Source organism: Lichtheimia ornata (genome assembly GCF_029851405.1).
Source record: "Lichtheimia ornata isolate CBS 291.66 chromosome Unknown scaffold00033, whole genome shotgun sequence".
In the NCBI taxonomy this organism is placed as follows: domain Eukaryota; kingdom Fungi; phylum Mucoromycota; class Mucoromycetes; order Mucorales; family Lichtheimiaceae; genus Lichtheimia; species Lichtheimia ornata.
Window position 1 is genome coordinate 297554 of NW_026695353.1, and position 13009 is coordinate 310562.

A 13009-nucleotide genomic window follows, 5' to 3' on the forward strand; every position below is an offset into this window, starting at 1 on the left:
TGGAAGCGTGATGCTATATGAAAAGAGGTCGTTGTTGAATGTCAAATAGCTAGGCACTGATAGAGCAAAAGATGCAGAGGGAAACTTGTTTGTGTAACAAAGCGTCAAAGAATCGATACTATTGGTGGAATGTGCATGACATGATGGATCCTTCCTCTACTACAGTAGGTCCGCCTATGATAGCCGTATGTAATTGTTTTCAGGTTAATCATTGTATGGATAATAGGCTAAATGAAGTCATTCCTATGAAAGTACCTTGTGGGAAAGATAAGAATGGGCGATGATGTGTTTCGTCTTCCAAGGTTCACTCTCATGAGTAAGGTTGCTAAATAAGGAAGCGCTTATGGTAGCGTATGCTGAAAACTGTTATAGGCAAGTACGCCACGGTCAATAAGCTAGAAATGATCAGTGTATTTGAAAGTGTCGTGTGGAGTGTGAGACGTAAAACTGCTTTTCTTGTGTCGCGAGAAGGTCATACTACAGTAAAACAGGATGTTTTTAGCTGGCAGGAGAGAAATGGCCATCAAATGTCGAACTTGATACGACGTTGTCAATGCATAAATGCTTTCGGGATACGCTGACCACTTCTAGCATATTCATTATACTATCTTGGATTGTGCAATCTTGAGATAAAGTACGAGTGATGATTTTTATTGGTATTTGTGTGATAGTGGGAGAATGAGTGGTATAGTTAAGGACGTAAATCGTACTAGCAAAAGGGTGATTGGGACTTGGTGATAGACAATGAATGTTGAAATGGTCATTAAGCGAGCTAGTGGATACCTCATCAGCCATACAGCATCTTGATTCATGCACTCCAGGCAGTCCAAAAGTGAAGAGATCACAGCTAGTAGAGTAATATGAGGGATGTACTCAATGAGATGCATCTTGTGCATGGTCATACAAGATGTCAATACGTAATTGGTAGCTCTTGCTGATGATGACTACTGTACATGCTTGAGAGCACGTGCAGCGACATGACGTCCATAAGGGTTAACGTCATTGTAATGAATACTAAAGACACAACGAGCCGAATACGTAGGATCGATAGGGAACATTCCCGAATAGTTGTACACACAGACGTCAATGGCAACGTGTTGCTATATCAATTGCGTGTGTGTGTGTGTGTATGTTTGTAACCGGATGCACGTTCCGAAAGGGCTGCTGCATTTTCTTTCCATCCCCACTCATTTTCTTTCTTGGCTTGCCCCCCACACTTGCTTCATACTATCACGGGCTGACGCTTTCCAATGGCGAAAAGCAAGACCAGCATTTTATCGACAACCTCTTCCACTGCTGCTGCTGCTGCTACCGCCACCGCCTCTAGCAATGTACCAACCAGTATTACCATTGTCAATGAATCCACACCACTCATTCCCAAGCATGGTCAGATCACTACCACGCCTTCTTCGTCCTCCACAGCAACCGACGCCAAAGTCCTCTCTTTGAGTCATGAGCCAGCTACACGGAAAAAGGAGATTGCAGGGTTGCTGCTCTTGACAATATCATCGTTGGCGTTCACTCTCAGTTCACTCTTTGTCAAGGAAGCAGGATTTACAATATCATCACTGGAGATAGTATTCGCACGTGCTATTATCCAATGTATCCTTTCATTGATCAGTTGCATTGTACTACGCATCAATCCTTTGGGTGATAAACCAGGCACTCGATTATGGCTCTTGCTCCGGGCATTGATTGGATCTCTTGGCTTGATCTTGTTCTTTTACAGTTTGGTACATCTTTCATTGACCGAGGCAACAGGTAAGTAGCCATGGGATAAGAAGTACAAGCTTCGTATTAACATCCATTCCCTAGTATTGTTCTTTCTCGGACCAGCATTTACCGTTGTGTTATTATCCATATTGTTCAATGACCCGTTTACAGTATTCGATGGATTTTGCTCAGTGCTATGTGTGGTAGGAGTGGTGCTACTGTCTCAACCCCATCATTTGTTTGGCAAGCAAACTATATCATCATCCGAGCAAGAGGATGACAAGAAGCGTACAATGGCTATTGTTTGTGCCTTGTTGGGTGCTCTCATGTCCGCTGCTGCCTATGTGGTCGTTCGTAAGGTGGGCAAAGGCATCCATTTCATGGTGCATGTATTCTATACGGGTGTCGTTGCAGCATTGGTCAGCCCGCTTGTTCTGTTTTTCTTGTTTCAACAAACAATTCCACCCATTGAGAAGTACGCTACACGTGAATGGACACAATTGGCGTTGGTTGGTCTCCTCGCATTCCTGGGTCAATGTTTATTACATCAAGGGTAAGGCTGTATTACTGAGTTCTATAGATGTGTGTATTAATAGACATTGTTTCATGCAGAGTTAAGCTGGCGCCACCTGGTCCAGGTAACAAAATGACAAAGTAATATGGAAAAGATCTTGACAGAGATATTTTTAGGGACATTGATGCGTATGAACGACGTCGTGTTTGCATTTTTCATTGGTGCCATCTTTTTCAATGAGCAATTCAACATGTACAGCATTATTGGAGCAGCTCTTATTATGGGGATGACTACTGCATTGGGTGTTCATCGATGGCAATTGGATGCAGCAGCTCGAAGACTACAACATCATCAACGACGACATTCAACAAGAGAGCGTACTCATAATCCAAGATCATCTCAACATCAAGATTCAAAAGCACTTCCTCATTGACAAGAACTCAGGACCACATTCCCCCCCACTGTAGAAGTAGATGTTTCATCCCCACACATACGTATGAAGATTCCCCCTCATCCTCTACCCTCTCGTCGTAGCTTTTTTTTGTTGAACGCATGCTGCATAGTTACCCCCTTTTACATCATTTACATCAAAGAAAAAGGCACATTACATCATCATTCATGTGGTAGTACACTGGTTTACTTTTGGGAGGAGCCAGTACAAGTAAAGCGTGTTAACCTAAGACCAAGTGGGTGACAAATGGAGAGATGGCATGAATACGAAGTCCCTTTTTGCGAGGTCAGTGAGCGAACGGACATACTTAGTATGTCACCTACAAATTTATCAACCGTTACTTTTCCATCACTTTGGCTTATTGCTCCATGGTGCTTGACCACTTTATCAGTTCGATCCATCATGACAACAATACCCACGCCCAATCGCATATAAACAAGGCTGTTGTCACCAGCACCATCATACGCCCTTTCTTTCTTCTACTTGTATTCGTACCATCATCGATGGCCTCAGGTAAGTCTCAAGGATGGTCTTTAGGTAATCCCCAAAATGATGGTACTCATGATCCATTCATCTATTATGTAGCCCACTTTGTTGCTTTACCACTTGGTGGGCTCATTACTGCCTAATGACATTTGGCTGTGTTCCTTGATGGACCCTTTGTGGTAGGTATATTTGTAGGCTAAAGGCAACCTCTCAATCTGATGGGAAATTTGGGGCTCCTTTGTAGGTGACCCAAGTACATGCATGCCCAAGCCAACCCCAATGCTAGTCTTGCCTGCTATCAACGGATTAAAGCGTTTGGAATCCAAACAATCAAGACTTCGGAGATGTATCTGGGCGACGATATGAAATACAAGTACAAAGAAGTCATGAAAGCTGTCATTCCCATTAGAGATGGCTTCCAATAATCGTTCTCTTGGCTTAGCCAATGACTCAATTGGATGTACAATCAAAATGTATCCAGCAATTGCAGGAGGAACAAAATGGTAGGGTACAAGTAAACCCTGTGGACACTATACAAATGGCTCTTTTCATTAAACATTGGGTGAACATTGGAGCTACAATTCGAGAGTGAAACAATGACAATTGAAATGACCAATTTTATATGCTTAAGATAGTGTTTTTTCACAAATGATAAAAGGAAAAGAAAATAAAAAAGACAGGGGAAGGTGAAACTCTGGCAGCAATGGCGTAATGATATAAACGTTCTTGTTGCCATGGAAATGCCAATGACTAAGAGCTAGTATAAATAAAGTGTGTTAGCCTAATACCCAGTGGGTGACAAATGGACAGATGGCATGAATATGAATGTCTAGAAAACGAAAGGAAAAGCGAGTGAAGGCGCTTGGCAGAGATTTAAAGTGCCGCTCTCACTCGCTCTGAAAGTGTCGTTTCACATTAGGTTGTGACACAGGCTACTTCAACACTTGCAGTCTTTGTTCTTTGTTGCAGCCATTCTCTCACTTATCCTTCCTTTCCTTTCATACTATCCTTCAACACATGCCACTGGTAGCCCAACGCTCTTTAAGGAGATATATAGTACTTTTATTTATAGTGGCTATCGTGCTATACTATATACTATTCTCTCGACATTCTACTTCACCATCCTCATCAGCTGCCGACTCTTTGTCTTCCGAACGACCTAATCTCGCGTCCGAGTACATTAAACCAGAGCAACATGGTGCCGGTCAACTAGAAACCGTTCTACATGTGGATCGTGCATTACTACAGCAACGAGAACGAGAAGCTCGTCGACGTCAAATTGATCTCAAGTATTGTGGTCGGGATCGGTGTCAGTTTGTTCTTCCTGTTGCTATCACTGAACAAGGTAGAGGGAGTGTGTGTGCGAGTATATATTAAGAAAAAGAAGCTAAATGATACCATCTAGAATCCAAGGCACAAGAGCATTTTCGACATCTCGCGTTTTTATCTGGTGCGTTGGATCGTACGATCGTATTACCCAATGTTCACAGCTCACATCTCGGTGCTTGTCGACATTTTCCTTTCAGCTTCTATTATGATAATGCATGGCTCAACAACAATCGACGCTTCTTTCGATATTTGACTATGGAGGACTTTCGAGATTGGATCAGCGAACGACGCGAGATTGATGCCATTCCCACATCACGTGAATTGACCATCGACATCAACCCCAACTTCAAGTTTCTCGACAACGCCAATAATTGCTTCAAGGATCTTCTCGATTATTCATCGTATCCGCCGACCCACTTTACACTTGAAGACCCAGAAATGTTCAGCAAGCGTGTAGGCAACTATACGGAGATGCTATTGGAAGCCTTTCAACAAAATCAAGAGGATGTCGATGTCATTAGTCTCTTTTACGATCGCAGGTAAAAACATGATGATAATGGAACGAGCTTTTTTAATGACAAGTATGACATAGATTTGGCTATATCGAGCATCCAGAGGTGGAGATACCATTACCATACAACAATCGGTGGGAGCAATTAGCTGATCAGATTGCTGAACAACTACAGCCATTTGTCGCTATTCACTGGCGCATGGAGCGATTAGAAGCATTGGATAATTTGGTGCCATGTGCGGAGTCCCTTGTACGAAAAATCCATGAGATTGAATCCATTCATCAGCAACCTCTCAAAGTATTCCTGCTGACCGATTATCCGCATCTTTTACGCACCTCCAAAGCAACCCCTGAGTCCATGTCATTCAAGTTAAACGAGCTTCAGCAGCAACACCATGATGCTATTCAATACTTGTATGAGCATGTCGACGTAACAGTAACCACCTTACAACGCAAGAACCAACCTGTACCCTATGACGAACTACCAGCCAAGAATTGGAATGTCATTACCGTACCACCCTACGCTAAACCTGCCGATCCAAGTGTGTTGGGTATTGTTGACAAGTTGGTGGCTATGCGTGCACAATACTTTTTGGCAGGAGAACCAGGCGTTTGTGCCAAATCCAGCAGCTTCACCAAACGCATCATGTTGGAACGTGAAGCCGCATTCAATGCTGGCGATCCCCAGATTGTAGTCCCAGTAGATACCTTTTCATTGTAGATAAAATAGAACATCTTTTCATGTTGTTTATAGTTTTTGAAAGAACGGTGCAAGGATGCTGTTGTTATTGTTGCTCATTGTTGTGTAGTAAGAAAAGAGGGGAATGACAAAGGTGATGGTTGCGTGCAAGAACAAAGAAAACGATGTTTGTATGTGGATGGGCGTGAAAGAAAATATAAATGTGTGCGTGTATGTGTGATGATGATATAAGTATAAACTACCACTCAATATCAGCTGGGTCCTCGTCCTCTGAATCCTCACTTTCAGATGATGATGGTGATGCGTCTTGTTTTGCTGCTGTGCCTTTTGCTACTCCATTGGTTTCTACAAAATGAAAATATGGGTCAACTCATGCCAAATCACTCACAATAACACACACACACTCACCCTTGGCATTGGATATGCTTGTAAAATAGGTGCTTAATGATGGGATTTCACCAAGTGATTCTTGTGAAGGGGAAACATCTTCATCATCTTGAGATTCGGGTTGCTCTTGATCCACATCCATGTCTTCGACCCGACGATCCAATCCATCATCAACATTTTCTTTGCTGACCCGCAGTTCCATGAATGCACCCATGAAGGATTCAAAGACGGATTCCACACTTGGCAACACATGGCTTGGTGCACCCAATACAGACATTCCTGCACCTTGTTCATCATTGTGTGGCCGTGCAGCAGTATCAGCAGATTCTCTTTGCATGGCTTGTTGTCGTAATTTGGTTGCCGTTTGTACTCGAGATCGCTCTTCCTCTTCCAATTCTTGACGAAGTTGCTTACGCGAACCAAACATATCATCGAGCATCTTCTTTTCGGGTGCAGTATCCAAAGATGTGGCTACCTGTTCGGCTGTCTCCTTGGCAACCGTTGCCTTGGGAGAGAGAATATGGAATGTCGATTGACATGTCAAGTACACAATGTCGCTGTGTGCCTTTCCACCTTCCACCGAATCACGAGACAAGAATGCAAGGCCTATACATGCTTCATCCACCTTGTGCATAGCCAAAGGTACTGCCGACTTGGCATCAAATGTGACAATAAGCGACTTATCCATCAAGCGTTGGTTGCATGCGATAGCAATCTTGGACGATTGTTTATCTACGGCAATATAGCTTGCAGACAACTTGTAACTCCACCAAACTATGCATACAAACATTGTCAATAAATATGATCCTTTGCATATCAATGCTTGATACTTACCAGTACAAGTGAGCATATTCCATACAGCGAAAAATCCAGAAGATGCGGCCACCAAATAAGGACTATCGCCAGCGAAACGTAATGTGGAAATAGGTTCAGAAGAAGGCTGAGCCAAGACTTGACGAATGCAATTGGCATAAGGATCCCAGATGGTAATAATGGATTTAAAGGCAACTGCCAAAATACTGCCATCTGCGGAGAATGCAGCTGATTGAGGGATATCATGGCGATACATGCCAACCGAACGGCAATTCCATGCAACCTCGCCTTCTTGATATGCTCTACCAAGTTGTGATGTCAAATGCCACACCTTGAACGTCTTATCCTTGGAAGTCGTGATTGCCATGGGACCATGACGTGTCGATGGGTTGAAAGTAAGCGAGGTAATAGCTCCTGAATGAGGCTTGTCAACACGTGTGTGGAGTACATAAGCTTGTGTGTTGGGATCCCACTGCCAAAACTTGAGATGCTGCTCCATTGTTGTCACGTTATCGTTACGCATATCCACGGTTGCCATCCATTCGCCACTCGATAAGAATGCCACATGTTCAACTTCGGAAGGTATATGTCGCTTCTCGCCTGATCGCCACACTGCACTGGAAGGAGAGACCTCCACATCGGCAATGTGTACATCCGACACGCAGTTGAAGAATTGCACGCTGGACCGAATGCCATTCAATACCATGTAGTGGTTTCTAGGTTCCACAACCAATCCTGTGCGCACAATGCTATTGCCATTTCTCACAGAGGGATCTATTCAAATACTTTATGAGTATGATGCATGCATATACCAGAACCAATCCCAAAATAACTTACGAAGTTGCACGCCTTGAATGATTTGTTCAATCTTTTGCGAAATAGCATTGATCAATCGGATGGAGTTGTCAGCTAAACCCACGCAGTAGTACTTGTGATTGGGAGAAATGGAAATAGACATGATTTCACCGCCAAGACGTGGCATGAATTGCTTATGACCCGTATCCAATTGCCAAAACGTCAATACAGCTTCGCTACCACCACTGATCATATAAAGACCATCTTGCATGAATTCGAGTGCAGTGACGGCGTTGCTGTGCCAGTGATGAGTTGTCGTACGAGGCTTACGCATCGTTTGAGGCGTGTAATGGTTGAGAATGATTCGTCCAGCAACATCACCAACAGCCAAGCATGCAGCAGTAGGATTGAATCGCACTTTGGTCACAGGTGAAAAATCCCATCTATATCCCAAAACTTCCATTAATATCCTCCTTGTTGTTTTCCCAATCAATAATATTACCTGTAAATCTGATGTTCTGATCCATTATTGCCGTTCACATCCCAAACGTGCACCGAAGAACCAGCAGCCACAGCAACGTATTGCCCATCCTTAGAGACATCAAGATCCTTGAACTTTTGAACATCCATCACATGCTGACGGCGCTTCTTTGCTAACGTCTCATCCGATCCAAGATAATAACGGAATAGCTGGCTCTGCTTCTTATCCTCGGATTCTACTTACGTAGATTAGTAACCTATTCCATAGATACACGTTCATGAAAGCACTTACTCTTATCAGCAATAATATACATGAAATCGGGTTCATCGGAGCCAAATGCCATATCTTGAACAGGCTTGTTGATACGAATCGTCTATTACACATCCCATTAGACATGCACCATACCACTATTTTCCATATCCCACAACACATACCTTCAAAAGCACATCGTCATTGTAGTCCCAGAGCTTGATCGTACCATCCAAACTAGCGGTATACAGTTGCAATGGATTGCGTGGGTTGAGGAAGACACGAGTGATTTGATCAGTGTGAGCATCGGGTGAACCAGCCTTCGATAGCATCTTGACAGCTGAGCCAGTAGCTACACTGCAAATCTTGACCGAGGAACCAATGCATGCAAACAAATATCTATTTTACGGTCGAGAGTTGAGTGGATCGGTTGCAGATCGTCTCCATGGGGTGGTGGGGTTTGTTGATTTACCTCGAATCCTTTGTAAACTCGATAGGACGCTCACTGAATCGGCCACCTGTTCGCTTGGTAACCACTAACGATTCATGCTGTGACAATCGCGATGGTGCTGCCTTTTTTGTTGGTTTGCTGTTGACGAGATCTTTTTTCTTTGGGGCTTTGGCGGGCACCTTGCCATTGGGTTGTGGTCGAGCCGCTTTGTTCTTTGCTGGTACTGTTGTTGACACCATGCTGTATTCAAGATCGTCAATTAAACGGGAACGGGACCTGCAATGGCGTAAGGGAGGGACAAAGAGAGAGACGGTGTGGACGATCGGAAAATGTCAAGCACAAAGAAGGTCAAACCTACCCAGCCGAGAAAAAATCTTCAGCTTTGCTGACAGCCAGCCAGTGGAGCGGGCGGCGGCGGGTTCTCAATCATGCAAATCATCCATAGCAACCATTGCTGGATCTGCCATATACCAACGTTCTCAATTGGGAATAACAAGATAGCTTATTTATCAATTCGTATTGTTTACTTTTACATGTCATCTCTCTCTTTCTCTCTCTTCCCTGTATTCATAACAACCCTCATTAAATCTTTTCTTTGTCTGATCTACCCATTCTCGACCAGGTTTCCAATGTCACCTTTTTCAATCCCCAGTGCTATACGTTGTCCTGAGGATAACACAGCTTGCAGTGTGATGCATTCGAATGCTAACAGTTGGAAGCTTGTATTTGATTACCGGGTGCCTCCTCATCCAAGTACCCTCATCTTCGTGTACCCTCATCGTGTACATACATACGTCCATAGTCAAGGGTCCTGTTTTTAAACTTTAGACCAGCTGACTACTACAACATCAAGTCTGGTTATCTTTGCTTATCTCTTCCCAAACCTATATGTGCAACAAGTACTCATTTGACCAATTCCAGGATTCTCTGAGAAGATTGTGAGACCAACGGGAGGACATCCGATCATTGAAATGCATTCATTTGATCATTATGTATGTTTTTGTTGATGCAGGGACCCGTCTTGTGCCACGCGATACTCGAATGGCGACAACAAGTTAGAAGATATGCATGCCATTTCTACGGTAAGAAGGTTGTACAACAAATACAGCATTTGGGAAGAATTGCGGCGTTGAGATCATTCTCGGATCACGGGAAGAAGAAATGTAATGGAACCAAAACAAAATACTTGAGCCCGTGCGCACTATCATTTACAAACGAAAAAAACATATTTTATCAAGTTACCATGTTAACGGAAATAATGTTACCTTGTGACGGAGCTAAGCAAGCCAAAAGGCTAAGTACCCTGTACCCAGCTTAATGCCATTTTCGCTGATCACTCTTAAAAGGATAACTGTGGCGGCGGCGGCGGCGGAGGAGAGCGATCGCTTGCATGTCAGTTTACCTCCCGCACATTGGTATTTGCTTATTTGATGTGCTAATGAGGCATGTTTCCTCTGTCTGAAACACCCAAAGAAAAGAGCAACTAACATCTTCTGTAACATGTGAATCTCATTGAACTTTTCATTCTACAGCATATAAAGGCGAGTATCGTTGATAGAATAAATGATTCATTGTTATAATATGTAACAATCTGCTTGTTGAAGGGGGCTGCACGTGTTAAGCGATTCCCGCCCTATGTCGGGAGAGTCGTCATTGTAAGACACAAACGGGTTTTCATCCAAAATGGATACCCGTAACTATGGTCATATATGTACTGTTGATATTTAAAGGAACATTTGGTAAACAATGTCGCGCTCTTTCTTATCTTGGCCTTCTGTTATTCTCAATCAGGCCGAAACAAAACAACAACACCAACTTGCCTTTCTCATATTTCCATTGGATGACCCCTCCCTCGGCATAAAGCCTCTACTTGGACGTCCCTTTATTCATATCAACAACCCCTTGGAGCTTCAAAGGTATTTTTGCATACTCTCGCTTCATTCTAGCAATGACCACAATGCTCACATTTGGGCAGATCTTGCTCTCTCTCGCGCTCTCTCCGTTTCTTCCACATTGACGCCTTAGCGACATTATGACACAATTGCTGCATGCGACAAGTTTATCCAACTGGACACTGAGTCTTGTGCTTGGTGCAGCTGCTGCACTACGAAGTGGATCACAGGCTGGATACGTGGATGAGCTTCCCTTTTGCGACGTGCTATTGACTTTTACGAATCGTTTGATTGAAAATGGATTATCTGGCACAAACGTCGTGATTGGACTTGATACACGGTGGATACGGATGATGATCATGTCATTTCATACGCGACGTATGCCTTACAGCTATATTCTGTTGGATGGGAAGACCTTTGTGCCCAAATGTATCAATGAAGAGGATCCACAGGAGTATCTTCCAAATGGCCGATGTCTTATGACTCCAGAACCTCGTTGTCCTATCCTCCCCAACATGTTTTATTCTTTGGTGACCGATTATCAGCACACGGATGGAAAGGCGTTTAAGGCAGTGCATCGACCTGAATGTATCCTCCGACAAGAAATCGATGGGCGTGCTATTGAGTTTTTATCAGATGACCTCACAAAGCGCCTTCGTGGTATTACCAATCTGCAGGCAATCAAGTTGTGCGCCGAAATGATCGATAGCATGTGTGACAAGGTGGTGAAAAGTGACGAAACAAACGAATGGGATCGACGTATTATTGATCGGATACGGCTATTGACTTTCCAATCGGATGATGCTATCCTGACGCTGCTAAGAAAAGACACCATGCACCCCAATGAATTGATCAAAAAGCTATCAGCGAGCGAGGATGATGAGGATCAGGAAGATGCTACACGACGTAATGAAACCATGGATCGTATTCATTCTCGTATCCCAGCCATGCTTGAACGGCTCAAACTCAATGCATTCGATGTACCTGGTGAATCAACGCCCTATTCAATCTACGACGTGTCACGTGCATTCATCATTTACTTTGGCATTGTACGCGCTGTTAAAATGTCACGACGCATCTATGAAGAACAAGCACTGATTGCCATGGGATACAATATTGCAGTGGCGCATGAATTGATAAGCGACGTATCGGATCTACCAGCACCGCTCCAAGTTGGCTATTCTTCAGGGCTTGTGATTGAGAGCACTTCAAGGTCACGACTTGCCGATATCCAGCCTAAAGATGTCCATATCTTTTACACGCTATTTCTCGAGTTGATGATCTCCATTGGTATCATGTTCCTTAGTGGTATGGGTCCTATCACATGCATGTATGTGGGCCGCTTGTTGACGGCGCGCTATCGTGGAAGCGCATTGAAGATGGGTACAAGTCTTAATTGGTCCGTGGGTCGTGTTCAACTCGCCTTTACGGGTTCAGCAAGAGATGATTGGATGGTGTGTATCACGCCTGTCAAGAATCGTACGTTTCGTATCGTCTTGTTCACTATCCTCGTTTACCTTGCTTCGATCGTGCCTATCGCTGTTTGGCCCTTGATTCATCCCCAATTTTCCGAAATCAACGATCTTGGCTCAAGTATTTGCTACATCAGCTTCTTGTTTGGCTTCTTTTGGATTTTAGCCACTGAATCTATGCAAGAACACGCTCAAGGTTTGCGATCTTTGGCATGCACAATCCTCGTTGCCCTTCTTCCTATAACGGTATTCATGGGCTGGCAGCAGGAATGGATTTACTTGTATCTTTTCGAATTCATTTACGGTTTGCAATGGGTCTATGGCGCTGTCAACGAGAAATGGTTATACCAAGGTTCATCTCTCTTTATGTTGGGTGTTGTTGGTGCATTGCGCTTAAGCAATCTCGTCGATATCCTGTGGTAGTAGCAATAGCAATAATAATAGTCATCCTCATCTCTTTTCCTTGCATTCCCCCTTCCCTTTATGATATTCAACCATAAGATAATAGTATCGCGTGCTACTGTGTTATTTACAAGTTGTCGTAATAAGAACTTTGACTTTCATTGTGCATGATGGCTTGCATATTTGTACGTGAGTGAGTATCGGTGCGTGTGTGATTTTCATGGCAGGGCGGCATTTATTGTGTGGGGTATGTTATACAGGGAGCTTTTTCCCTATTTGTCATTGCATCGCGGGAAACTGATGATTCATCCACACACTCCTTACCTACGCACACGTGGGAGATTAAAAGACCTCTGGAAATCC

General features: G+C 43.7%; 4 protein-coding genes across 4 annotated transcripts; 3 read left to right on the top strand and 1 right to left on the bottom strand.

The window, feature by feature from the left end:
• Nucleotides 1–1250: 1250 nt before the first annotated feature.
• O0I10_007098 (uncharacterized protein) lies at nt 1251–2660 on the top strand (the record flags this gene model as incomplete). Its single annotated transcript, XM_058487118.1, has 4 exons — nt 1251–1761; nt 1816–2266; nt 2326–2351; nt 2404–2660. The coding sequence occupies 4 exons, from the start codon at nt 1251–1253 to the stop codon at nt 2658–2660; spliced, it is 1245 nt and encodes a 414-aa protein (XP_058342195.1).
• Nucleotides 2661–4181: 1521 nt separating this feature from the next.
• O0I10_007099 (uncharacterized protein) lies at nt 4182–5725 on the top strand (the record flags this gene model as incomplete). Its single annotated transcript, XM_058487119.1, has 3 exons — nt 4182–4509; nt 4570–5032; nt 5086–5725. The coding sequence occupies 3 exons, from the start codon at nt 4182–4184 to the stop codon at nt 5723–5725; spliced, it is 1431 nt and encodes a 476-aa protein (XP_058342196.1).
• A 217-nt stretch (nt 5726–5942) lies between these two features.
• O0I10_007100 (uncharacterized protein) lies at nt 5943–9119 on the bottom strand (the record flags this gene model as incomplete). Its single annotated transcript, XM_058487120.1, has 8 exons — nt 5943–6049; nt 6113–6865; nt 6926–7678; nt 7742–8142; nt 8202–8415; nt 8472–8553; nt 8615–8828; nt 8902–9119. 8 exons carry the CDS (start codon nt 9117–9119, stop codon nt 5943–5945), a joined length of 2742 nt encoding a protein of 913 aa, XP_058342197.1.
• Nucleotides 9120–10912: 1793 nt separating this feature from the next.
• O0I10_007101 (uncharacterized protein) lies at nt 10913–12667 on the top strand (the record flags this gene model as incomplete). The annotated part of the gene is made up of 1 exon (XM_058487121.1): nt 10913–12667. One exon carries the CDS (start codon nt 10913–10915, stop codon nt 12665–12667), a length of 1755 nt encoding a protein of 584 aa, XP_058342198.1.
• Between the last annotated feature and the right edge of the window lie 342 nt (nt 12668–13009).